The sequence below is a fragment of the Rhinolophus sinicus genome, linkage group LG03 (genome assembly GCF_036562045.2).
Source record: "Rhinolophus sinicus isolate RSC01 linkage group LG03, ASM3656204v1, whole genome shotgun sequence".
Classification (NCBI taxonomy): Eukaryota; Metazoa; Chordata; class Mammalia; order Chiroptera; family Rhinolophidae; genus Rhinolophus; species Rhinolophus sinicus.
In genome coordinates this window covers 48207766-48234926 of record NC_133753.1, presented here as the reverse complement: position 1 = coordinate 48234926, position 27161 = coordinate 48207766, and the positions used below count along the sequence as shown (strand labels likewise).

Genomic DNA, 27161 nt, shown 5'->3' with positions numbered 1-27161 from the left:
GAGAAAATTGCATTGTTCTTTACATGGTAATTCAAACGACATTAGTTTGAGCCTCGGTTTAATCACTATTGGCTATTTACCTATATAGTAAAGCTACTGTCATAACTGGTATTAGCCACTTCAATTTTGTGTCCTTTGGACAGACACAGAAATAGATTTGGGGAGTTATTCTAGGTCTTCCATTGATAACTGGTCATTTATAATTGGTCATGAGGTCACACTAAAAGAATATGAAAGCTACTGGAGAACAGAGACTGCTTTTCCAATACTTCAAATGTAAGAGAGAAAAATAAGTAGATCCTAATAACTTATTTCTAGCGTATATCTGTCATTACAAATATTTTATAAGCCAAATAAAACACTTAATCACATAATTAAGTTCAATCAAAATATACTTAAAAGCCTAAAATCTTACTAGAAATAAAATTAAAATCTCATTTTTTCATCCTTCCGTCCCTTCTCTTACCACCCCATCTCTGCTCTCCCCTCAAAACACAATCTCCCCAACACACACATACAAATGTAATTGATAAAAACAATCCTGATCATTTGTAGAGATTTAAAAGTATTCTTTCAAAGAAAATAGAAATATTTGCATTAAGGAAAATTATTTTAATGTTAGAGGTATTTATTGATTACTGAATATATGAGTAGTAAATGGTCTAGTTATGAGTGACATCAAAAGATACTGCTCGAAAAATAAGAATTAATTTTCACCAAATAATATAATAGGCACTAACCTTAATTATAAATTCTCCAACTGCAATATTTACATTTTGTTTTCCCGAAGCCCATGTACATTTCTCCATAAATAAGGAACAGGGCTGTAAGACCTAAGAACAAATAAATGAAATTCACATTTCCTTAGTAATAGAACTGTTTATGTATGTAACACACACAAGAACATGTCTTAACTTGAGATCTTTAACTATAGCCTACTACAAAAGCAAAAAGGCAAATTAAATTAGCTGAAAATCTCTCGTGAGGGCTCCTCTAAACTATGACAAGTCAATGAACATTGTTAAAGAATTTTAAGCAGTACTGATCAAGTCATTTATGCCAAATTCTTAAGTAATGATGCACATTTACTATGAGAAGTTCAAAATGGCTCCTTTTGCTAAAATATCTTTTAAACGATGCCCTCTGTAAAATATACTTTCAAGATATCTATAAAAATGAGCTAAAGACTATAGTAATCGCTTACATTTGCAAAGAGGTACATGAGGAAATGAAATCGGTATAATTTTTATCACCACTAAATCACTTGAAATTGTTATTTTCAACAAACAGTTCTCTTAATACCTTAAAAAAAAAGACTAAGGTAGGTAAATGAACAGTTTCCAGATTGCTTAATAACAGGCTGGTCTTGAATATAATATAAGGTCCTAATTAAAATAAATTTCAAACCTTTAAACTCAATGATTTATTAAAACTATAAAGCCTATATTCTCATACATCATTAAAGAAATAAAATAACTATGCACCTGAATTGAATGGGGGAATTAGTACTGCATAAACTTTCATTTTAAAAACATTAGAATGAGCTTTTAATGGAGTAATTAATAGAGCTTTTAGACATGTCAAAAGAATGATCCTGTCAAAGAATGTTTCATGAGAAAACACAGACTAAGCCAAGCACTGCAACTCTTTATGCAAGTCTCTTTGCCCACAAATATTTTTAGTGTAAAACACTGCAAATGAGTCGTGTAATAAAGAGATCCTCTTTAACATAAAATTATGAATTTAACATTAAAAAAATAACTGGTGTGGTAATTAAGTAAAATAATATTTTTCAACAATAGTTTGAAAATACAGCAAAACACAATCTATTTTGGTCACATGACTCCAACTGAATGCTTTTCATTATATAAAGCTTTGAGATTTTAATATTCGTTCATTCACTAGATATATTTTGGTTAACAAAAGAAACAGCTGAAAAGGAATGTTGATTTGTACTAAATTTCAAATTAGGTGCAACAGAAGACAGTATAATAAAAAGAAAACCAGTCTGGAGGTAGTCCCAGTTCCATCACTGGCAGCCATGGCTAAATCAATTAACATCTTTGAAACTCAACATCCTTCTCTATAAAACCTCAAGTTTGTAGTAAGTAATCTGTCAAGTCCAACAGAGTTCTCACATTCCAGGATTCTATGAATTAACCATTTCTGCTATTTCTTCAATCTAAGCTTAAGATATAAGGTGATTCTTACTGTGGTAATGTTTTTTCCTCTCTTTTCTCTGAGAAAAGGGCAAGCGAGCACTTTAAGATCTTTCACAGAAGCTTCCATCATCTGTTCAAGTTTGGATGTTGAGAGAGAAAGGTCACACTGGAAAGAGGCTGTCAGAGCAGGTGCATCAGCCTTTGTCAGGTTGGCAACAAATACCACTTCTGGATCTGTGATCTTGGCCTTTAAAGTCATATTTGGTCTTACAGCGTCATCTGAAGAAACAAAAATAGGAACCAAAAATGCTGTAGCAAAGTAAATCTTGTCACTTGAGTACATGCTATCTATGGTTGCTAAACTGTTTCTAACATCCTGCTTTAATGGATATGATGAAATTAACAACATTAATAAATGATTGATAAATACTAATGATAAATGATTATTAACAAATGCTAATTGTGCAGGATAATGCAAGCTGATCCCTGTCAAAAGAAGATCATTGCCACTCTGACCCAGCAGGAATACTCACATTTTGAAGTTCTTTTTGTCAGAATTAAGGTGTGTGCATATATATACACAGTGTTTCCCCGAAAATAAGACTGGGTATTATATTAAGTTTTGCTCCAAAAGACGCATTAGGGCTTATGTTCAGGGGATGTCATCCTGAAAAATCATGCTAGTGCTTATTTTCCGGTTAGGTCTTATTTTCAGGAAAACACAGTATAAGTGTCTATTAGGCGATGTTGCAGGGGCAGAGAAGAAAACAGGAGAGGGGCATATCAGGAAGAGGGTAAGTGACCCTGATAAAATAAACAGACCATTATTATTTCTTTACATTGATTTTGCCATAAAGTATACAGCTAGTGTCATACAATCTATAGTATAAATATAGAGATATTAAATATGGTTACTGTTTAAGAAAGGTAAATGGAAAAATAAAATTGTGACCTTGGAAGTAAATGTTACTTTTCCAATTTTGCTAAGTTATACATGTACATTAGAGAGAAAAATGCCTGACCTTAGATGATTAAAACTTAACACAGAAAATCACTGATCTACTTGGTAATGCTGGAATAAACACTTCAGAGAGCAGGGAAGTGGCTCCAGCATACACCGAGACCAGACATCTGCAAATGCTCTGGAGCTGAATGGGTCTCAGGTGATGTCTAAGGGCATCATGCGGTCCTCCAATACCCCAGCTTCTGTTTTTATCTGTTCAATTGCTCTTCAATATGCTATAATTCTTATAAATATTTTCTATGAATAAAAGATGCCCCTTCTATAAAGCAGGCTGCCAACCACTGACCAAGATTATTAACTCCCTCTACTTCTGGATGAGTAAAGAAATATTAATGCAGAGTTGGAACCAGAGCAGAGGTTTCCTGACCCCTAATCTTATCTATATTTCTATTCTGCCTCTTTCTTAAAAATCTGTGTTTACCAAAATTTATCTATAAAACGTTTAAATTTGAAAAAGTAATTTTACATTCTTAGATTTTCCATTTCTCTTTTTTCTTAATTGTAATTTTTGTTAAAATAAAAAATATATAAGTTGTCATGTATGAAAGATAAACTCTGCTAACCTTTCTCTAGCTTGACTTTTGCTGTAGAAGTCTGTCGTAGTGGAATCTGTACTTCTTTTGCCATACTTTCTGGACTCTGAGGCATGGCTTTGATAAAGAAATCTGCCACAGTCATCAGAAATTCCACACTGGCACATACATACAGCTTGTCAAGAACAGCATCAATATGACTTCTTCCATTTTTGCCTTGTTTGTAACTTATATCAATCATAGAACTGCTATCTTGGTCATTCTTCTTATCAATCATTCTGAAAAAAAAATACACATTCATGATTTTATTCTTGCTAAAATAATTAAAAAGATGACAATTTTCTTATATATCTTAATAATCTTTCACCTTTCAGTTTCTAATCTGAACAGAAAACAGGTCAGTATTAACTGGAGTCTAATTAGCTAATTAGCATCCAAGACATGGTCTCCTAATCTCTACAGCAAGATCCATGTTATTAAGCAATTACAGACTATTTTATAATTATCATGCAATACTAGAAAAACAAATCAATAACTGCTAGAAGAAATTTCGGCAATTAACACATTAATGGGGGTCCTACAAAATTTAAAAGACACCTCTTTACATTATTTTACAAAATAAAACCCCCTTGAATGAATTTATTTGTAAACAGTATCCTATACAGTTTTGAGTCCAAAAGTATTCAATGCAATTCAAATGAGCCAGTATTTATCAAGTGTCTGCAATGACAGTTCTCACACATCCTCACACACGTGCTGGAAAGAGCAGACTACCAAACAGATGAGGGCCTTCAATCACCCCTGCCTGCATAGCTGTGAACAGTTACCCCAAATGTGACATGTGAAAACTAGAAAAGAGGGCTGCATGACATCACTCTTTTCTCATATATTCATCTCTTAGAAAAACAAAGGGCTCAGACGTATCCAGTACGTATTCAATGGAGTCCAAGTTTAGGTGCAGCATAGTTTTTCTCCAAAAAACATCAAGTACAAAAATATTATGTGCCTCATTATTTGGAAAAGAAATAAAAATATAATTAAGCTATTGACGTTCATAGCAGGTTGATCAAAGTTAATGTTTCAAAAATAGGTTGATAATGTGCAAATGCTAGGGATTCCATTTCTATTACAACTTTGAAAGAAATTTCACAGAACTGTTTATAGACAAAATAAATAAGACAAAGGAAAGATCTATAATTTTAAGGCTTTTTAAAAAGATTCTGCCTACTGGGAACAATGTGGGAAAAGGTATTACCAACAGACCACCCCATGTGGATTTAACTATTAAAATTCTTACATTCTCCTGGTTCCTGCTTTTAAGACAGTACTTCGTTTTATCACTAAGCTCCCTCTTAATTCAAACTTCAAAGCAGTTGAATGTGACATTAGCACTACTTCTTGATATGCTTCAAGTTGCAGTACGGCTAAAGACCTCTTTTGATAATCCCCAGCCTAGCAATCAATGCCTGGTAGCAATGCCAGGTGCGATGTCAACCTTAAATAATGTACAGGAAATTCAGAGATGACAAACCTGGATGTTGCTCTTTCAATGCCTTCTCGGAGATCATCAAGGGTGCATGTCTTAAGTTTAATGCCAACATTCATTGAGCCATCCTTAAACATCTTCCCTGAGGAGGCCATCAAATGTAGTCTGAGTTCACCTAGCCGTAGACTGTCATTATGAAACGAAAGTTTGGATTCCTGTGGTATATTTTTCAAGCAAAAGAAATCAATTATCTTTAAATATTATGTAATTACTTGTAAACATATTTCTTAATTAAGAGATTAAAGGCAAATCAGTATCACAAATTTTAAAGTATGGGTATTAAAACACAAAAACAGAACAGAGAATAATATGCATGTCTGTGAGTATATATGTACATACAAATAAACGCATATGTGTATGCTGATCCTTGACAATAGTTAATATATAAAAACTTATCTAATTTACAGTTCAATGCAAATAAAAATAACCAGGAAATATTTTTGTCAATCAATCCATCTAACTAATAAATATTTAATGAGCTTTTCTGTAAAAAACACTGTGATAGGAACTGTGGGGTTTACAAGAAATGGTAAGATATAGAGGGTGAGCTCAGTGAGCTTAAAAAACCTAATTGAAAAAAACAAAATAGAAATACATTACAAGGACCATCACAAGGAGACACTATAAGTTGCAAATGATCAAAAAATGACATGTAGTCATTTATTTATTCATACTTGTATCCTCCCATACTCCAAAAAGGATATTAAGTGATTAGGTAAAGAATAAAACAGCAAAGGTTCAGAGGGTCAAAGAGATCAGTGTGGACTGGGAAAAATTCATGAAGAAAGTGAGAATATATCTGAGCCTTGGAGACTGAGTGGGATCAGATAGGCTAAAAGAGGGTAGAAGATGTTCTAGGTGGGGAAAAACACACGAGCAAACAATTCTTAAGATACTCTGACGGCACAAGGTTCAGACTGCATTAGGCTTGACTAGTCCAATAAAAGAATGGTAGGGAATGAGGGCTGTAAAGAAATATAGAGGCCTAATCAAGGTCTCAAATCCTAAACTAAGTATTTAAAATGTTATTTATAGGAAAAAGAACCTCAGCCTTTGTTTCAGCAAACACATAGCTCCAAAGTCTGTATGTATGCCCGGACTTTAAAACAACAAAACCCAACCAAACAATGGGGAAAAAAAATCTTCTGTTAAGATCATTAGTCATAATTGCCCACTACAGACCGTGGCATTCATATAAGGTATACTGGTGATGTGCAAATCTTAGCACACGAGTTAGAACTCCACATCTCCTCGCACTCAAGAGAGTACACTGCATGCAAGTGAGTCAGAATGGCACTGCTAATGGCAAACTTGGAATGCCTTTATGTAAATAATTCACAAACTTCTGATTTGCAACTATTATTAGAAATGACCTATGATACATCTACTGATCACAATATACTAATGTTTGTGGTACAATTACTGATGTAGACATTGTGGAGCCAGTGAATATTTATTAGTAAGATAAAATTCAGAAAACACTCAATGTTTTTTAAGCAGAATGGGAAGTTATAAATGGCTACATGAGATTCATTTAGGAAACTGAACTTGTGCCAATGTTTAGGATGGATGAAAGGAAAAAGCAACAAACAAGGAAGCCATTGCAGTACTACAAGTGTGAGCTAAGGAGTTTCAAATAAAGCAGCAGTGAGAACTGACACGAAAGAACAAATGTTTACTCAAAGAAAAAACTGACAGTGTCTGATGAATAAAGGTCAACAAAGAAGGAAGTAAAAGACACATATTCTAAAGCTGTGGAACCAGGAGAATGTTGGTACCTTAAATGAAATGAAGAATACATTTAACTGTTCATTTTCCAGAAGGTAATTTTCTGATCTTTTCATTAACATTGAACATTAGAAATTAAGGCAGCTCATTGAACAAATGACGGATTTGTACAAGGTTCAACAATGATAATGTATGAATATTGTACAGTTTTAGAAAAAAATATGAAATGTAAGATAACATATAAATGGATATTAATAACAAATATAATACCCATAATCACCATATATTATGAGTATTAATACAAATTATGAGTATTATATGACATATGTATCATGACTACTACATGACATAATTTATTGATATAACCAAAAATATTTATTAAAAGACACTATCTACATAATAAAAAATATCTTTCTAAACTACCACCAGTACATTATTTAGTTCAAATCATTCTGGTACTTGACCTTGGTTCTTCAATTATCAGTACCCTGAATACATATCTACTACATGTAACATTTACTTAATAGAAACATAATTAATGCTTATGTGTCATGGATAACCATGAATTTAAAAATAATCCTCTAAGGTTCCAAAGCCACTATTATTCTCCTTAAATAGTTATAGATGTATATATATCCAGCTACGTAATAAAATTGTGCATATAATTAATCACTCATATACAAGATTCTTCTACTAGCGATGGATCTAAATGTTTTAGTGCTAACATTATCTGGAAAAAAATAAAACTTTTCCTTTAACAAAGTAAAGACCAGAGAGCAAGACCAATGTATACTCTGTAGTCCAAATAGAATTTCATAGACATACTTATTTTTTTAATGAATAGCCACATCAAAAAAATGCCAGTATTCTAAAACAGAGTATCAAGAGTTGAGGATTTATTTCTAAATACAGAAATTTACTACATACCTGGCTGATACCATTGTTATAAAGGACAATAGAAAGAGATTCAAAGTGAAAGTCAAATTGGAGAGTGACATTCTGGTCCACAGAAAGCTTTGATTCTGCTAAATCTTGTTCTGACGGTTCAAACATAAATATAAAAATTAAAATGCTTTTAAGTAGGTATATAATTTTACATATATTTTAAAAGCTGGGGTAATATGTTTAATTCTAAATTTATACCATACTCTTTAGAATTCTTTAAATCATATTATAAGATAATTAATAAAAATAGTAATGACTTATTCCATATATATTTAGTATAGGTCAAAGTGACAGAGGCAGATCATCTACATTTAAAACAAACAAAAAAAAAGAGGGCCATGAAAAGAATATCAAGACAACATTTTTTAAAAAGCCCTTCCACAGAAAGACTAGTTATTACTGGTTACAAACTATTCCCAAGAGATTATGAAACTGGAAGCGCAGAAAAGTAAAAAACTTTGTCCTAGAACAGACAGCTAGTCAGTAACAGATTCTCCACTAGCACAGTAGGCATCTCACTGTCTTTAATTACCAAATCACCCAACCCATTATCTTTATAAGAAGAACAGACTACAATTCAACAGCAGAGTCAAACAGAACTCAAATATAATGTGGGGCAGGGAGCCTTTGGAATTCTGAGGTGAAACAGACTTCAAGAGATAATTTAATCTTTTCCCTCATCTTTAGGCAGAAATTTTTTAGACAGATAAAAATTGACATTGCTTTCAATAACTCTTACAAAGTGATTCTACAATCTATTCTGGAGATTGATTCTATTATTTGGACATTTATAGTAAAGTCTGTTCTTAAAGTTACTATAACAGCAAACACTGAATAACTTTAACCACATAGTGGCTTCTCCAAATTGGAAAACGCTGGGATTTTTTTCTTTACTTTTCTGAAAATAACTTATATTCCAATCTTCACCATTTTTGCAGCTTTCATCTGAACTCAAAAGTTTTCCCAAGTACTACATTAACCAAATAGCCAGAACCAGATACACAAATTGACCACGGCTAAACATGATACCATTAATCAAGTAAAGCTTGCCTTCCATAGTTTATTCATCTGTACATAGTTCTTGTGTCTAACCACAGCAACAGCCTAGTTATCTAGTAGCATTTGTCCATAAGGAGGCATGAAACCAACCTGGGGAGAAGATGCTGGCCTCCCCAAGCTCATGGAACACTCATAACTATCCACCTGAACCAAAAACCTTATTTCGCAAACTGCTTTAATAATCATTTGTTTTGTGATCTCAAAACAGAACAATCCCAACGATAGCAGAAGCAGTTTTGGTATGACATTATTAATTGGCAGTTTTATAGCTTGCTGTCAGCAGTAATAGCTTATACTATTCACATCGATGACTTAAAATGATGAAAAAAGTGAAATTATATTCTATATAACCATTTAGTAAAACAACAAGGAACCCCATATGTTAGAAAAATCATCTTCTAAAAATGACTAAATTTAAAAAGGTTCAGTGCTTTTAAAAGATTCAATTTTTTTTTAAAGATTCAATTTTAATAATCTGGAAAATTTCCTTATATCTGACCACATCATTCTCCAATAAAGCCAGGTAAGTAAAGCTGTTACTATACAAAAACCTTCCTTTCTCATGGGCCAGTCATCTGAGTATGATACCAAGGCCCTTTTCTCTCTTAATTATTTAGAGACCTTACTATACTGCATGCCTAGTTTGCTTTTCGTTTCAAGGTATACCACCTCAGTGCCTCCTGAGTTCAGCAAATCCAGCTTTTACAAGTCAAGGGCAAACATGCATCATGCAGGCAACAACAGGTGGCCCCTGCCCTTAGAGCAGACAATGAGCACACCTCTTACCCCTGGGAGCTTCAAGGCGGCCCCACACCCAGCCACTTCCCACAGTACATAATACGATACTGACTCCGTTTATACCACATTGTGCTGGACAACTGAAAAAACACTAAACATGGCATTAATGCTCATTTTTCTCCATAATCAAAGCAAAAATCTTCATCAATACCTTTGAGATGGTCAGGTCCACTCAGAACATCTTTTCTTACTCTGACAGCCTCCTGGGTGGATTGTGTAGGGCTTGGCTGTGAAGAAGCTTCTCCAAGATTTTCCAGCAAAATTTTCATTAAAACTGTTAAATCATCTGCACTGAGAGCAACCTAGAAACCAACGATAAGTGGTTGATAATATAAAGTAATAAAAAATGCAGACTATCATATTTAGGTCTTAATTTATGGTTCCTCAAATCAACTATTCATCTAACTTTGAAAAAAAGGGAGTTAGGACCACAAATACCAGGAGAGAAGTATCTCATCTTGTATAGTGTGAGACATTCCTCATTTGCGTAAACACACTTCTGCCTCTACCCATATCCAAGCCCCTGCCTCTGGCACGCCGTAACTCTCCTGCATTACTGTTATCATTCTCTGCCTCCCCCTCCCCTTAGCTCCTCATCTCCATTCTGCCTCTCTCTCTTCTCACCCACGACCAGCTCCTTCCTCCACATTATTATTTACTGCCCTCCAAAGTCAACACAGGAAGAGTGCTGTTCAAATTCTGGACTCCAACATGAAGAAGATGCTCTCCTATAATGTAGCTCTTATCCTCAGTACATATGCATCTGAACATACATAAAACACTTGTCTAACTTATCAAGAATAATACCTCTTAGAAGAACAACAACTGCATCTACAAAGAATTTTTAAAAGCCAAAACACAGACCAGGAAAGGAGTATCTTGTTCATCTCCTACCTTTATAAAAGGGGATATGTGGGAAAAAGAAAGAAAAAGAAAGCAAAGCTTTTGAGTCAGGCAGATCTGTATCAATTCTACCACTTTCAAGCTGTGTTGTTAGCCAAATTTCTTAACTTCCTTAACTCAAGTTTCTTAATCTTTAAAATAGGAATAATATCCTCTTCCTCATAGGTGGCTGCAGAGCATGAAGCAGAATCAATGAGTCTGTTAAGATCCATTAAACCTTTTAATCCTTCTATCTTTTGTACATTTTCCCTATACATAGAGTGGTCCAAAAGGCCTGTTTCAAGTATTTAAACACAAATTCACACAAGTATGCCTGCATTCACAGCACCTCTTCCTCCAATTGCCTTGTTCCCCAAAAAAGCCACTATCACCAGGGAAATTGCCTGATTCCCAGCCTAAGTAAAAATGGGGAGATCTTTTACCCAGAGACAATAACTAGGGATTTGTTTGCCCCAAGCCTCAGTCCTCAGATAGAAGATGTCACTTTAACTCCCTAGAACTTCCTTATGTATTCATTCCCACTTGTGATACCAACCAAGATATCACAGCTGCCTGAAGAGCAGCTAACTTTACCACCATCTTTGGTTTCCAGTGGGTGAAAAGAGCAACTGTTATCATATACTTAAACTGACCTTCAGTAAGTCTGAACGACGATTTGAGAAGCAGCCCCACGGTTCTTGAAGAACTGTCACACTGATCTACCCAAATCAACTTGTTGATGTCACCTACCTGATACCCTTTCTTAGCTGCTCTCCAGACTCAGTAAAACTATACAGATTCTGACCTATGAGCAGGTGTTTACAGAGGCCTGGATCTCTGTCAAAATAGGCAGTGGAGACCGTATCAACTATGGCTCCATTCTTGATTTAATGGGGGTCCTTTTAAAGTGATGACCACGCTTTGATGCCAAACTGTTAGATGTTACTTTTTTTCTTGTTTCTTTTGAAATACTTAAAGCATAAAGGAAAAGCACAGACAATACTATAATCCTCCCCCACTGTACTTACCATCTAGCTTTGTCAAATCTGAACAAGTTCCTGCATTTGCTTCAGATCTTTTTTTCCCCAATATGGACATGGTTGAAGCCCCATGTTTACTTCTCTGAGTTCCCATACCCTTCTCCTCTCCTCCCCAGAGAAAGACACTATCCTGAATTAGAGAATTATTCTTTCCATGAATGCTTTCTTACATTTACCACTATCACATTCCCCTATAAACAATATATAGCATTGCCAAATGTCCTGTTGCAAAATTTGAAATAACAAAGACTGTGCTATCATTTTGCAACTCATTTTTTTTCATTTTTATGTTTAAGATATACCCATTTTCCCTTTGTATAGTTCTAGTTCATTCACTTTATCTACTTTATAATGTCCAAGGTATGAATATACCATAATTTGATCCACATTCTCCTATTGACAGACATTTAGATTTTACTTTTGCTTTCAGCAAAACTGTATCCATACAATCTTTGAAAGGAAGGGAAATGGGACAAATATTAGTCTTGAGATCTAATCTCTTAACAGTAAGGGAGGAATTAAGAGTCCCAAACTCAGAAATAGAGAAATCTCTCTGAATACCCTAAAGAGACACTCTTCCTCATATAATATATCAACTCGTATTCCACACAGGGACATTTCTACAACAAACTTCAGTTTTCACTTCTTCCCTAGCAGAACTCATCTCCTTTCACCCTTTCTATTTTATCTCAGAACTAACACTGAAATAATCACAAATATCCAAAATCATTAAATTACTAAGTTTTTATTTGTTTTTCTCACACTATTTGTTTAGTCACTGTCTCACATACCCTATTCCTTACTGTTTGGCTTCAACAATTTCACACACAGGGGCACAAGAATCATAGGATTCCTACACAGCCATGACTGTCTTCGACCAGTATCATCCTTTCCTGTGAGTCTACACATGACGTACTAACTACACAATTAAAAATTTTTCTTTAATTATATGCTTATCAAATAAATATATTCACTATTTAAATGTCTACTTTTCTAATTAAAAGAGTGCTTTTATACATTAAAAATACTACTAAAGTGCTTTGAATGTAGTAGTTAAATATCGTTTTATACTGTCCTACAATTTAACTGCCTTAAAACATTAGAATTTTCCAAAATTACTAATATTTTCAGTAGACTCCAAAAGGTTTTATCTCAGACTTCTTGCTGGCTTTACCAAATATTTAACTAAAATGAAACAAAGAAAAGTGTGGGAAACTAGAATGACTTCATTTGCAGTTAACAAAGTATTCCTTCATCACTTCTGATGTACACTAGAACTGCACTATGGTCAATGATAAAAGCCTATCTAGCAATTTTCATACATTTTATATGTATATACTTACCTGCATAGGTTTTAGTTTTCCTTTTATCTCCATCCCTGGAATTTGCACATACCATGCTGCTGCTAAATTTCGCTGTATAGACAAAAGCATGTTGACTGGTTTTAAAATTTCAATGTCATGTTTTGGCAAGCCATCCTGCAAGATAGTTCTGAAAGATAAACAAGAATTTATTTTGTATTTTTGAAATTATATTTTAAAATGAAGACTATCATATTATGTAACAGTTTCCACATAGGATTGTCCTAAACATTGAAAGCTTATATCAAAATTCTTTTAGAACCATGCTTCACTTCACAAACCAACTGAATCAGAACAAATCAAGTTTACACACAGAGCTACCTAAAACAAAGCCTTTATAATGCTGACTTCAAAGACAAATTTCACAAAGTATGTCTATTGCATTATTAACTAGTTTTTACAAGAAGTATTCAATATTAACAACTAGCGCAATGTTATACAAATAAATGCTACATCCTCCTAAAAATGGAGGACAAAGAAAGTAATAGTCTACTTAGCCCTTAGTTTTGTTACTGGTATTTCTCCAAACTCAAAGGGAAAAATTCACCAAACCCAGAAGTTAAGCAAACATATCATACTTGTCATTTCTAGCTTGCCTGCCCACAACCATTTATACAACCAAATAAATATTCTTGTCATTCAACATAGCCAGCACTACCCCACTGGGATTCAATAACCTTTTATATACTTCACTGAGAATTCCCAAATGTGACAAGGTGCACAAATAAGAAATAAATCTTAAATTTTATTACATTTTAAGAAGTTTTCTCCCATCTACAGAAAATAGTTATGTGCAAAGCAAAAATAATAATAAAAATAAATCTAAATTAAGTATTATTGAATAACTTGGAACTTTGTAATAGGAAATGTTTATAAAATGGAAAAAAAAAAATCACATTATAAACCTAGAAAGAAAAAAATACAGATTCTATGAGGTACACTGCTATTAACCACTGACCAAACACCAACAGTCAAGACTTCATAATTAGGGGAAAAAAAGGAATGAGAACCACAAATCATTAGAGTATGTTACCCCTGACAAAAAGTCTATGAAAATTCTATTTACACTAAGTAATACACAATGGAAGTATATATTTATACCTGGAGAGCTTTAATTGAGTGAGTTGGATGTTCATTTTGTCAATGACTGGGGGAAGAGAATAATGTTCCATAGGAACTAAACTAAATTTGTTTTCAACTCTGATTAAACCCAGATCTGCTATGACAGCATTAGATGATACTGAAGACTGAGGAATGACAATAACTGGTGCTTTCAAATTGATATCCATCAAAAGGCGGAAACTCTTTTGAGCCAAGTCTTTCATACTGGAAGCAGCTCTCTCTGCAGCCTGTACTGTAGCTGCACTCAAAGCTTCTTTGGCAGTTTGGAAATTGTTGAGGAAGTTCTGTTGGAAGAGACTGATATTTAGAGTTCCCTCAAAACAGGATTCATCTTAAAAAGGAAAACCTTTAAAAATTATTTACTTTAAAAAGAAAAACTAAATAAAAAGGTAATATAAAAGAGATGTTTTTTACGATTGTGTGGAGACAGCAAAGTCTAGAAAGACATGCTCTGAAATATTAACAGTAACTTGTAGGAAAGAAAAATCCTTTAACTTTCATTTTATATATTTCAGAATTATTTGGTTCTTACGATAGATTTTGGTAACGATTTTTTAAATCTCCTTTTCACTCATGAATGTTGGTCATTTTAAATTCAAAATTAAATAAAAAGTTGGAGGAGAGCACTTTACATCTCCAAAAGTATGTTCAATTCTATACCTCTTGATCACAGGAATAAAGTTTATTCTTAGAAACTAAGGTTTCTAAGCTTATTTATGAAGATTTTTTAAAGTATACTCAAGTAGAAGATGCTTAAATGTCTACAATCTTGCAATCATTAATAAGAATCAAAACTTCTTTATTTAGAGTAAGATGTACTTTATCTCAATTTTCACTTTTTCCCAATGAAGATCATTCTTAGAAGTAATATTCTTAATGCTCATCTGTTAGTAATAGAAAGCAACTTAAACTCCCCCACTCCAAATAAATTACTTTCCAGAAAAATAAAACAGAATGGTTTGTTTAGGTAGAAGTCCATGACCTGTAAGCTTTGATTTATGTCCCTGCTAAGAAGCATAGGCAAATTTAAACTCTTTAGCCCACAACACTTACATGGAAATAAAAGACTTTAATGGCCTTACTGGTCACAGTTATAATCAAAAGCAGTAAGTTCCAATATTAGTCTTTCAAATGCCTGATAAGCTCCTTAAAAAATTCTTTTAGTTCAATACCTTTGAGCGTATTTCATAAAACAAATAACACTAAAATACCCTAAAATTTTTAAACAGTACTTTTAAAATATATAAATATGGAAATGTACAGCACGATAATTTGTATGTTCAAAAATAATAACAAAAATTCATTTGATTATCCATCATGCAAAAGATTTCCTTAACTATAATATTCTGTTCAGCATTTGGGTGTTTATCATACCATCCTATTAGTAAAGATTTTGACTAGGTTCAGATGTTATAGACAAAGATATTTAGTCCTCAATGAAAAATAAATATATTTTTTAAATAAACTTACCAAAAGAGACATGAAGAATTTATGAACATAAACAATCTGAATACAACCCACTTTGAGACTAAGTTTGCCATCTACTTTAGACATATTGGCATAGGCCTTTCCTTCTGTGGCATCTGGATAAAGAGTCATTTGGAACCTAAAGACTTCATCTCCCAAAATAGAGACAGCCTAAAAGCATTAAATTAACTGGTTATTACATTAAAACAGCTGTATTACTGTATTATTAATAAGTTTCCTTATTACAGAATCCTTGATATATGAAGCGCCATTTAAAATCAACTTTCAACAAATTATTAGTTCAAAACATAATACTTGGCAATACATTTTTCCTATGCCCATAAAAATCATTTTACCAATGGACATATCAATCACCTAATTAATTGGTCAGAAATAACATACAAATCACCTGGGCTATATACAATGTGAAAGCAAACTATGACGCTATTCATGTCAAATCCCTAACAAAGTACCTGACACATGATAGACAATTAATAAATATATATTGAACAGATGAATAAAGGCATCTCAAGCCCAAAGAAACAAAAAAATTTCAATATAGAAACCTATTTTTAAATACCTTTTTGTGAATGGACAGCAAATCAACATTCGTAACTATTATATCCTTAAGTCTGGCAAACATGTCAGTCTGCTTTGGCTTCACAGAAATAGAGGCATCCATTCCTGTGGGAAATATAACATTGACAAATTTTCTACCCAATCCAAGTGAACCAATTTAGTGGTATTTAAATCCAATAATACAGTACCAAGGTATAGAATGAACAAAAACTATTCACTATTAGACTTATTAAAGGTATCGACTTCTATGTATGAGATAGCTAAGAAAGATTATAATATCTTTAAGTGCTACAGACATCTCATACATTAAAGTTGTAAAAATTTTAAAACAAAAGAAACCAAATTTCAAAGAAAATTACTCACAGGTTTCCAAATACAAACATCCTGTACATTGGCAAGATTGGAAGTGGTAATTTAAGAAGACACACAATGTTTATCGAATAGTCATCCCATAAAAATTATCTCCTGAAAATTATTGCTCTGATAACTAAGCATACATGAATATAATTTGATGAATACCTGTTTTTTTTTATAATAAATTGTATCTAAAACACAATCTTCTAAAACTTCTCTCCAAAAAAATTTTGTCATTCTCATCATTTCTACAAGCATGATTTCTAAAACTGCTCCTTAGTACAGCATGCCTGCAGCTAAGACCCACTAATGACCCAAACCATTACTATGCCATCCATAAAATAGATACTTAGTAATATTTGTTCAATGGAACTGATTTTTAAACCTTTAACTATTTACTATGTATCAGGCACTTTTTAAATATATGTAAACATGTAAACTTAATCCTCACAACAACGCCATGAATAATTATTATACATATTTTCATTTTACAGAAAAGGAAACACAGGCACAGAAAGATTAACTAATTTGATCAAGGTCAGCCACTAAGTGTTAGAGCCAATATTTGAACCTTGGCAGGCTGGCTTCGGAATCCATGGTATAATCTGAATTCACCCTTGTATCAAGCTGACAGTGGGTAAAGCTTATAAAATTTATTTTAGAAACTTCTTTTCCTGACGCTATATATACACAAAACACAAGGACAATAAGGATAATAACATTTTCTTTACTCAGCGAAATGTTATCATGATATTCACTGAACAGTTTAAAGTTACATTATTCTGAAAATGCAAACAGAACATAAGAGGTTAAGCCTAATTCTGAAATTCTTTAAATACATAATGTCTCGTGTCAGCCATGAATCATAATAATAAATTTACTAACATTTCAAAGTATATCTTTGAAAAATCTGTACAAGTCTTCAATATAAGTAAATCAAAAGATGACTTATGAGAAATCTACCATTCACAAACTCATTCTCCTTAGAGGTCTATGTAAAGAAACAGAATTACTTACGTTAAGGAATAATTACTCACCGTGTATTCTAATATCTGCAACGTTACACTTCTGATCACAGACCAAGACATTAAATGAATTTAATTCAGCTATAATCTTTAAATCAAACACATCATTTTCCGGAGTATTGCTGGATACTAAAAGGTAACAGAAAACCCTGTGATTAGCAAACTGCAAAGATAATATATGTAAGACAAAATAATCTCAAATTCACTAACATAACAGTACATTATGAACTATGAAGAACCAAAAGGCCCTCCATTAAGATTACATGTAATTGGGGGAGCCGGTTAGCTCAGCTGGTTTAGAGCATGATGTTCGTAACACCAGGGTTGCCAGTTCGATCCCTGCATTGGCCAGTGTGAGCTGCGCCCTCCACAACTAGATTGAAACAACTACTTGACTTGGAACTGATGGGTCCTGGAAAAACACACTTAAAATAAATTTGAAAGTTAAAAAAAAAAAAAAATACTGTTAAAAAAAAAAAGATTACATGTAATTAACATAAATTTTGAATCAATTTTCAAATGCCAATCAGACAAAAACTAGCATGTTCCCTTCCAAATTAACAATAAAAGTAGCCTTTAATAGCACCTTGACAGTACAATTTGCTAGACAGAAACTTTATTATGATTTTTCTTCTGGGAAAAGAAATCCTCTGTAATAGAATTCTAGAATTCTTTGGGGGCCAAATTTTTATTTTTATTTCTTTTAAATGTGTACCTTTCATGATCATTTTGACTTTTGGGGAAGATCCAGAAGTCACACTGTGCCAGATCCGGTTCCAGGAAATAAGGTAATGTTTTTTATTTGACAGAAATTGCTGTATACCAGAAGCGAAGTGTGACACAGAACATTGTCATGATGGAGGATGATTTATGGCACACTTTATTATTTATTTATGTATTTATTTGTTTGTTTGTTTGTTTAAGGAGGGCGCAGCTCACAGTGGCCCATGTGGGGATGGAACCGGCAACTGTGGTATTATTAGCACCATGCTCTAACCAACTGAGCTAACCAGCCACCCCCCAAATTTTTATAATTTTATTCCTTTTCATATCATATATTAGATAAAAGAATATTTCATGAAAAACTGAAATAGTGACAATTAATAAAATGCAATTAATTATGACACATAAATACATATTAACTGTAGAACCAATTTCTCTAGATTGTATCCTGTTTCTCCATGAAAAATCATAAAATAAATTCTATGAATTCTATGAGAAATGAACATAAAGGGATAAAGTTTAAAAAAATACACAAAAAATATTTTATAATGTGTGTGTATGTGTATAAGAATCACAATCAAATGGATTCTGTTAACCTACTATAGTCCAGGTCCGAACTGATAAATTTAAGATATATTTTCTTAGAGATCTATTTTGCTTGAGGAAAACAAATCTTTTCCTATAAAGCTGTAAAAGCCTGGGGACATCAGTCCTTAACCACTAAGATGATAATGGGTTTTTCTTCCTTACGATTTAAAATAGCATGATCAAACCATAAAAAACAACTATAGAGCATAATTGGAAGACTGTTTCTTTGGATAATTTCCTTGTAGTTTATTGTGAACTTAAACACTGCTTTTTCATTTATTCAATTATGTGTGTGTGTGCATGTGTGCATGTACGTATTATACAAATATTTCCATAAATAGTAATTAATGTAACAACTACATTAAAGAAAAAGAAAGTAAAACTTTTTTACTCGAGTTTATAACAAAAGCATTGCTCTGCTCCCGAGTTAAAAGAAAAACGCTGATCCTTGAATCAGATCAATTACTAACAGTTTTACACTTTAAAGATGCTAGTAATATAGATGTAACTCAAACAGGTAATGTACTGGATGTTAGATATTAACATCATATGATAAGAAAGAAAAATCATTAAAATGATATTTGGCTGAAAAACAGTTCTTCACTCAGGATACATCACATGTAATATTTCATAGCACAAGTCACACGCTTGAGGAACATGTGTCCACATCCGCATGTGATTTAAATACAGTTTTGGTTAGAGACCAAAGTGAGTCTGTCTCTTCCATGAGATTCTTCCTTTTGTGCCCTAGGAAGCACTTAAAATTGTTGAGCACCAAGGAGGTTTTCCTGACTGACTGACTGGACCTTTGTTACTATGCATGATTGTATTCATATTTTAATTTCGTCCTTTCTCACTTTCACTAAAGGCTGCAAAGTACATATAACTTTATTTAATGTAAAAGCTAGACAGTGAAGTCAAATATAAATACATGATTAATATTAAACATTTATTTAAAATCCCTCCCTAAATTACCCTATAACACCGTAAGAATAAAATTTGCTTTCTTTTGACACTAACCTAATCTGTCAGAGCAGCTGTAACATTAAAGAGCTAAATATGTGTCTTAGCTTGAAAATACAAATTATTATATGATTAAAGTTCAGACAGAAAGTATGAGACCATGACTCAAAAGTTAATTACCAGCTTTGACAATGATACTTCTGGATTCTCCCACAAGTGGTTTCAGCTCAGATTCCTTCTCAGAGGGTTCAGAGGATGGAACAGCAGCCGATAAAAAACTCATAAGGGACAGTAAAGCTTCCAAATGAAGTACTAAGTCTAAGGATGAAAATGAAACCTAAGATAATAAACAATTAGAAAGGTAGATTTCAGATATGGTAACATATTTATGTTAAGCTTCAACATACACAAGCAGCACAAGAATAGTTCAATTAAGGACCTTTTGTATTTTTTAAGAAAGAACTATTACAGTTATCAATCTTTACTGTATTTTAACCTCAACAGAGCTTGATGGGTTTTAAGTAAAGCTATAGGAAGTATTATCAGGCCTTAATTCAGTCACATTAATATAGTTCCAAGACAGACTATGTATGCTCTATACAGACAACACAGACTGGACAATGTCTATACTGAGTCATGCTTTTAGCTTTGTTCTTAAATTTATTCTCATCCTAAAACCAATATATAATTCAAATGTTTCATGCTTCCATCAATGCTATGCCAAATAACCATAGTGAACAAAATTTCCTTAAATAGTACATTATTTATGTATTCAACAAGTAATCATTAATTCATATTTGAGAAACAAATAATCTTGTAAGAAATCAAATCACCTCTTTTAAGAATTTTATTTCAACTCTATATCAATTATTAATATATTTAGCTACAAGATTATATCTATTATTATTATTGCCACTGTTATTTTAATTTTAGAATTTACAATCACACAACTGAAGATGGCTATGAAGCTGGATTTATTCATTAACATAATTCAGCCTTATAGTAAATTAGAAAAGATTTACCTTCAGTCTCTGTTTGGTATTGTCATGAATGGTTTTAAATTCTGGTCCATCACTGTCTGCCTACAAATAATGGAGGATAAAACCACTGGGTTACAAACACTAAAAATTATATATATTCTTTACTTTTCCAAGTATGCTATGAAAATACTGTATTTCTTAAAGGCAAAGAAGAACATGCCAAAAAAATACACCACATAAGCATTTCTCAGATTCTACAGAAGCAAAACTCAAATGCTAAAAGCAGAGGAGAATGCTAGTATACCCAGATTATAACAAACTTTGCTTTGAATTATAATGGAACTTTATATGCTCCCACTTATTCAAAAACATATGGTAACTCAGAAGGTTATGAGATTATCCTGGACTGTCAGGTGCTTGCAAAACTCACTATAATTAACCAGTTTTAGAATAAAAGATTTTCGGGGATAAAAATTGAAATATTAAATATGAGGGAACTGCGTAACTTCATATACTAAAGAATCCTAGAAATAAAACTAGGTACCTTTGTCAATAACATTTTCAGAAGGTGTTGATCAGTTATATTAGAAGAGTTAATAATGTGAAGAGGCTCTCCTTTAGAGTCTAAAAGAGAAAAAAAGAGGGTAAATCCATCAAGTCTTTTAAACATTTCAAACGTATTTTAGAAACAAACCAGTCATTTATACAAACGTATGTTTGCCAAAACTCATAGTTGTACACCAAAAGAGTGAATGTTATTGCATATAAATCATACCTCAATAAAATTGAATTTGAAAAAAAATTAATTTCATTAAAAAAAAAAAACCAGTACCAGCCAATTACAACTGTTGTAACATTTGGTACTACTGGCATAAGTCATTTCAATAAATCAGAATATGTTAAAAAACAAAGCTATAAAATACATAAACTAGGGATTATTCTCAATATAAATTTGCTTCACTTCAAGTTACCCCAAAGAGTTCCTATAAACTTTAAACACCCATAGCAACTTTAAAAGTTGGCTTGATCCAATTTACAAAGTGAATATGAAAAATTGAGGATACTCGCTGACGAATAACTTAGTATTTATTGGGGTTAAGAGAGTGTGACTACAAGATGATGTTAAATTATTCCTCTATACATTTCTGTAGTGTTTAATTTTTATGTTTACATATATATATCAATGCCATCAAAAACAAATAAAAAACCACTGATGTAATTCAAAAACAAATAAAAAACAAGCAAAAAGTTACTTCCTATTAAATGTACTCACGTTTTTAAAAAGGGCCCCTGGACTGTATACCTGGGTATTGTACATCGGTTCTAATTTCCTAATATATCAGTTTTCACAGTATAATTATTATGAAATGTTGTCTTTTATATGTACTGTAGTGTTATGTGTAGACGTTGAAGACAAATGCGCTTCATTTTCTTTTAGATACATTCGATTTCATGCTAAATATAGATATACTTAGGTATAATCTTATTTATGATAAATAACTACATAGATAATAAATTTTTATATATAAAATTCCTTTGTATTAATGTAACAAATTTAAACTAAATTATGGTGACACTAATAAACATGCTTAATGTTGATTAAAAAGTAGGGACTATATGCCTATTACATGGATAATTTACACAGACTATACTTCATACTTACCAGTAAACTCAAAACATCGCATACTAATTTTTTTTAGATAAGCTTCAGCTGTTAGGTCATAGGTTTTTACTCTAGCTTCCACTCCAAGCTGGAACACATTTAGTTCATATAAAGGCCTTCCTTTCTTTTCTGCTTTTTTCATCAAAGTAATCACAACCTAGAAAAAAGCACCAGCATTACCACAAATAATTTCACTATGTACAATGAAGACAAGTCAACAACTTAATAACCCCAAATTTCACACAATGTAAAGATGTTTACTTCTACTTGTTCCTAGAAATTGCTTAGTACTATTTATTTTGCAAGGCACATTTACTCCTTCAGACTTTTAAAGCACTGCCACTATGTTCTAGTAGTTCTCAAGGTAAAGTTAAAAAAAATAATTAATTCTACCTAATTCCCAGAAGTCCTAGTCTGATGGCCTTTCATCTGAAAGGCCGTAAGATAAATGGTTAATTTTTATAGTACTCCTAAGGCAAGGGTTTTCAATCTTGACACCACTGACATTTGGGCTAGATAATTCTTTATAGTGGGGAGCAGTTCTGTGCACAATAGAATGTTTAGTGGCATCACTGGCCTCTACCCATTGGTTGCCAGTAGCTTCCTTTACCCAGATGATGACAACCGAAAACATCTTCAGGTAATGACAAATACCAGCCTAAGACAGAGAGTGTAAATTGCTTTCCCCTACCTCAATCACTCTCCCTAGGAAAGGGAACTGTAATAGTACAAATTACAAATGATATTAAAAAGAACTTATATATTTTCTATGTAGATATGTTAATGAAACCCATTTGCAAATAGAATGATTCATCTATCAATGTTTCAATTATCAAAGCTTAAAAATCTTAACTCTAAATATTAACCAGAAAAACAGCAGAAGTTTAACATGAAAGAAGCTAGTTTCAAAACTTGCATTTCAGATCAAAAGGTAGAACTCATTTGTTTATTATTAATTATTATTAAAAGTTTATTATTTTTAGCTCAGGGAAAAGAATATAACCTTTATACAACTATTTAATGATGAAGAGATTTTGGAGGAAGTTCTTACATGTCCCTGTATCCACTATGCTTTCTAACATACTCACATCTTTATGCCTGCTCCTCTTTCAACCTTGTCCCAGCCCCTTTCCTGGTCCCCTTTTCTCAGGATGCATCTTACTCTTCTTTAAAAACTCAGCTCAAATGTCGCTTTCTCCAGGAAATCTTCCCTGACCCACCCAGACTGCTTAGACGCCCCTCTCCCTACCATCATTGCCACGAGCTCTACTGGGCACGTCTTTAATGGGAGCACTAACAAAAATTTTAATTGTTTGTTTTCTTGTTAGAGTTCAGAGTCTATGCCTTTTACCTCTGCATCCTACATTTAGCACATGCAATGAATACCTGTTAAGTGTGTGCATACAAAAGAGGAAAATAAATTTAATTTTCCCTCAAGATTCTGCAGATGAAAAGCAGATAGTGGTAATGAAACATTTTTAAACTGTACACATATTGTGTTTTACTCTCTTAAGGGTGTTTAAATTTGCAAAGGATTACTCTATCTCTGTTTTCCTTTCCTGCCTTTCCTACATAAAATCAAAAGCAAGCCACATTCCAACTGTCCTAAAATCATTTGGGAAGCATGTTAGAGGACATGCTATCATTTTCCCTATGAAATATTATATCCCTCAAATATAACTCATCTTTAACAAACTCTCAAAATTTAAAACATTAGTGCTACATACAAATTATAAATAGCCTATGTAAGATTTTTTTCATCCATTATCAATAATCTACAAGTTTATTTTAGTGGAGGTAATTCTAAGTGTCCATTATTTATTCATCTTACTTTATAAAAACAGATGAAAATTACACACCTCTTTGATTTCAAAATTCAGCAGCATATTAATGATGTCTACAGATCTAATTTCTTCTACTCCAGCTGTTAAAGTACCTTGTGAATTATGTACATCTTGTGAGGCAGAGATTTCAAGTGGCTCTTTAATTTCACCTAGAGGTGTTTAAAAGAAATTCATTCATTTCTATTCACACATTTCTTCCACAAATACTGATTGAGGACTTATATGAGTACTCTGGACCTGGTACAGGTACTGAAAATCCACAAATCAGTAATACACAGCTCCAGCCTTTAGAAAGCTCATACCTTAATAGAAGAGACATACATTTAAGATAAAAACAAATAAAATAAGCAGGCTACACTTAATCATATTAAGTGGACAAATGTTAATAGACTCTCTAAATAAAATGCACAGAAAGCACAGAAGTAGGCATGACATTGTTATGGGGAGGTCAAGAAAAAAGTAATAGGGAAGTTATCATTCAAGTAGAGCTGAAGGAACTCCTTACACAGAGGAGACATTCCAGGAAAAAAGAGAGAAGGCTGTGGAAAACACAGAGAGGTAACATCCTGAGATATTTTGCAAACAGAATGGAGTTTTTTTTACGGTTAAATCATGAAGAGGATAACAAAAGTTAAGGCTAGAAAAGAAAAAACCACGGGGTGGTGTTTAGAGCTTCTTATGCCATACCAGAAGCAAAAGTAAAGCTATATAAATATGATGATGTCCTAAAATTCACATACTCTGAAATTGCTTTCTAACCTATAATACACAAAACTATTAGGTTGGTGTAAAAGTAATTGTGGTTTTCGCAATTATTTTTAACCTTTTAAACCACAATTACTTTTGCACCAACCTAATAGCTGTCACTTGCTAAATGCTTGCCTCTGTGCTAGACACTGTACTAAGGGTTTTAGATGGATTGTCTCATTTAATTCTTATAACAACCATTTGAGATAAAAACTTTATTACCCTCATTTTACAGATGAGCTAACTGAAGTTCCTGTAGATTCAGTACCTCGCCAAGTGTAAACTACATCAGAAATCCAGACAGAAAACCACTGCTATTATTACCTTTGAGAAAGCAGTGCATACATAGGACAAGGTTTCTTAACTACCACCTATTCGAAGCACTGTTCCAAGTATAATGTGACATGGGGGAAATACTTCCAGCAAATACTTTGCTTTTATAAAACAATTCCTAGAATAAGCAAAGTTTTCAAATAGGAAATAAAAAGCACTGATGATTTTTAAAAATGGTATTTTGGAATTCACAAAAATTAATTCTATTCACACGCCATTAAAAGAGTTAAAAGGCAAACCATAGAGAGGGAAAGATATTTCTACACATATACCAACACATATATACATATAGCACACATAAGCAGCAAAGAGCTTATATCCAAAATTAATAAAGAACTCCTATATATCAATTAGAAAACAGACAAAATCTTAAAAAAAAAAAAAAAAAGAAATCCAAGGGATTTATACAAAAAGAAAATAGACAAATATCTCAATAAAAATAATGGTCAATAGCCTTGAATATTCATGTCACAAAAGAGGATATCCAAATGGCAAATAAGCATATGAAAAGATTTTCAATTTAATTAATAATCAGGGAACAAATGAAAACCATAGAGATACCACTGTATATCCTCCAGGACAGCTAAATTTTAAAAGATTGACAATATCAAAAACTGGTAGGAATGAAACAACTCATACATTGCTTGTAGGAAGGTAAACTGGTACAACCACTTGAAAATCTGTTTGGTATAATTTGGAATAAATTACTGAAACTAAACATAAGCTAACATATGACCCAGTAAGTCTACTAAGTCATATATATAACTATGCCAAACGATATTTACAATAACATTTGTGACAATTTTATCCATGGTATTCAAAAGCTGGAAACAACCCAAATGTTCATCAAATGTAGAACAGATAAAATAAAATTTTGATACAGTCATATAATGAATATGGTACAAGGATAAAAAGAACAAACTACTGATACATATAACAACATGCATGAATCTCACAAACAGAATGTTGAATGAAGGAAGTCAAAAACTAAAGAGTAAATTCTATATGATTCCATTCATATGAAATTCACAAAGAAGCAAAACTAATCCACGGAATTACAAATAACAACAGTAGTTAATTCTGGGTGGATTTGGGGGTAACGTGGGCATTTGGTACTGACTGGGAAGGAGCATAGGAAGACCTTCTGCGGTGCTATGCTGGAAATGTTCTATATCTTAATCATGATGATTATACTGGTGTAGCCATATGTAAAAATTCACTGAACTGTACACTTAAGATACGTACATTTTACTGTATAAATTAACATACAGTAAAAAAAGGGCTTTTTTCCTAGTTTTGCTTTTATTTATTTTTGTTTTAATTGAGATCTAAGTGACATATAACATATTAGTTTCAGCTAAACAAGTTTTTTAAAATTAAAAAATACAGTGAGATACCATTTTTCACTTAGCAAACTGGCAAAAATTTAAAAGTCTGATAATATATTATGTTAGAAAAAGTATATATAAAAAAAAACCTGGTAGGAGTACAAAATTAGTACAAGTTCTATGGAGGGCAACTGGCAAGATCTGTCAAAATTGACATGATTTTATTAAATGTATTAATTAAATTATTCATTTAATTTAATGTTAATTAAATACTTTTAATTTGACAGTATTGGTATTTCCCCTATACATATATATGTATGTGTAAAAGTGTATGTACAAAGACATTCAGTGCAACAAGTTAAGAGTG

At 32.5% G+C, this 27161-nt stretch overlaps 1 protein-coding gene across 1 annotated transcript in view; it reads right to left on the bottom strand.

The window, feature by feature from the left end:
* Positions 1 to 27161, bottom strand: part of VPS13C (vacuolar protein sorting 13 homolog C) — a 168383-nt gene that overhangs the window by 55103 nt on the left and 86119 nt on the right. Inside the window, exons 37-52 of the mRNA XM_074327646.1 lie at positions 24402 to 24535; positions 22543 to 22699; positions 21424 to 21503; positions 20922 to 20981; positions 20080 to 20236; positions 17638 to 17754; positions 16248 to 16351; positions 15671 to 15838; positions 14180 to 14484; positions 13061 to 13208; positions 9947 to 10097; positions 7921 to 8030; positions 5251 to 5420; positions 3750 to 3997; positions 2212 to 2441; positions 741 to 833 (exon numbers count right to left, since the gene is read on the bottom strand). Coding sequence (XP_074183747.1) covers positions 741 to 833; positions 2212 to 2441; positions 3750 to 3997; positions 5251 to 5420; positions 7921 to 8030; positions 9947 to 10097; positions 13061 to 13208; positions 14180 to 14484; positions 15671 to 15838; positions 16248 to 16351; positions 17638 to 17754; positions 20080 to 20236; positions 20922 to 20981; positions 21424 to 21503; positions 22543 to 22699; positions 24402 to 24535 — 2432 coding nt within the window. The remainder of the gene's footprint in view (positions 1 to 740; positions 834 to 2211; positions 2442 to 3749; positions 3998 to 5250; positions 5421 to 7920; positions 8031 to 9946; positions 10098 to 13060; positions 13209 to 14179; positions 14485 to 15670; positions 15839 to 16247; positions 16352 to 17637; positions 17755 to 20079; positions 20237 to 20921; positions 20982 to 21423; positions 21504 to 22542; positions 22700 to 24401; positions 24536 to 27161) is intronic.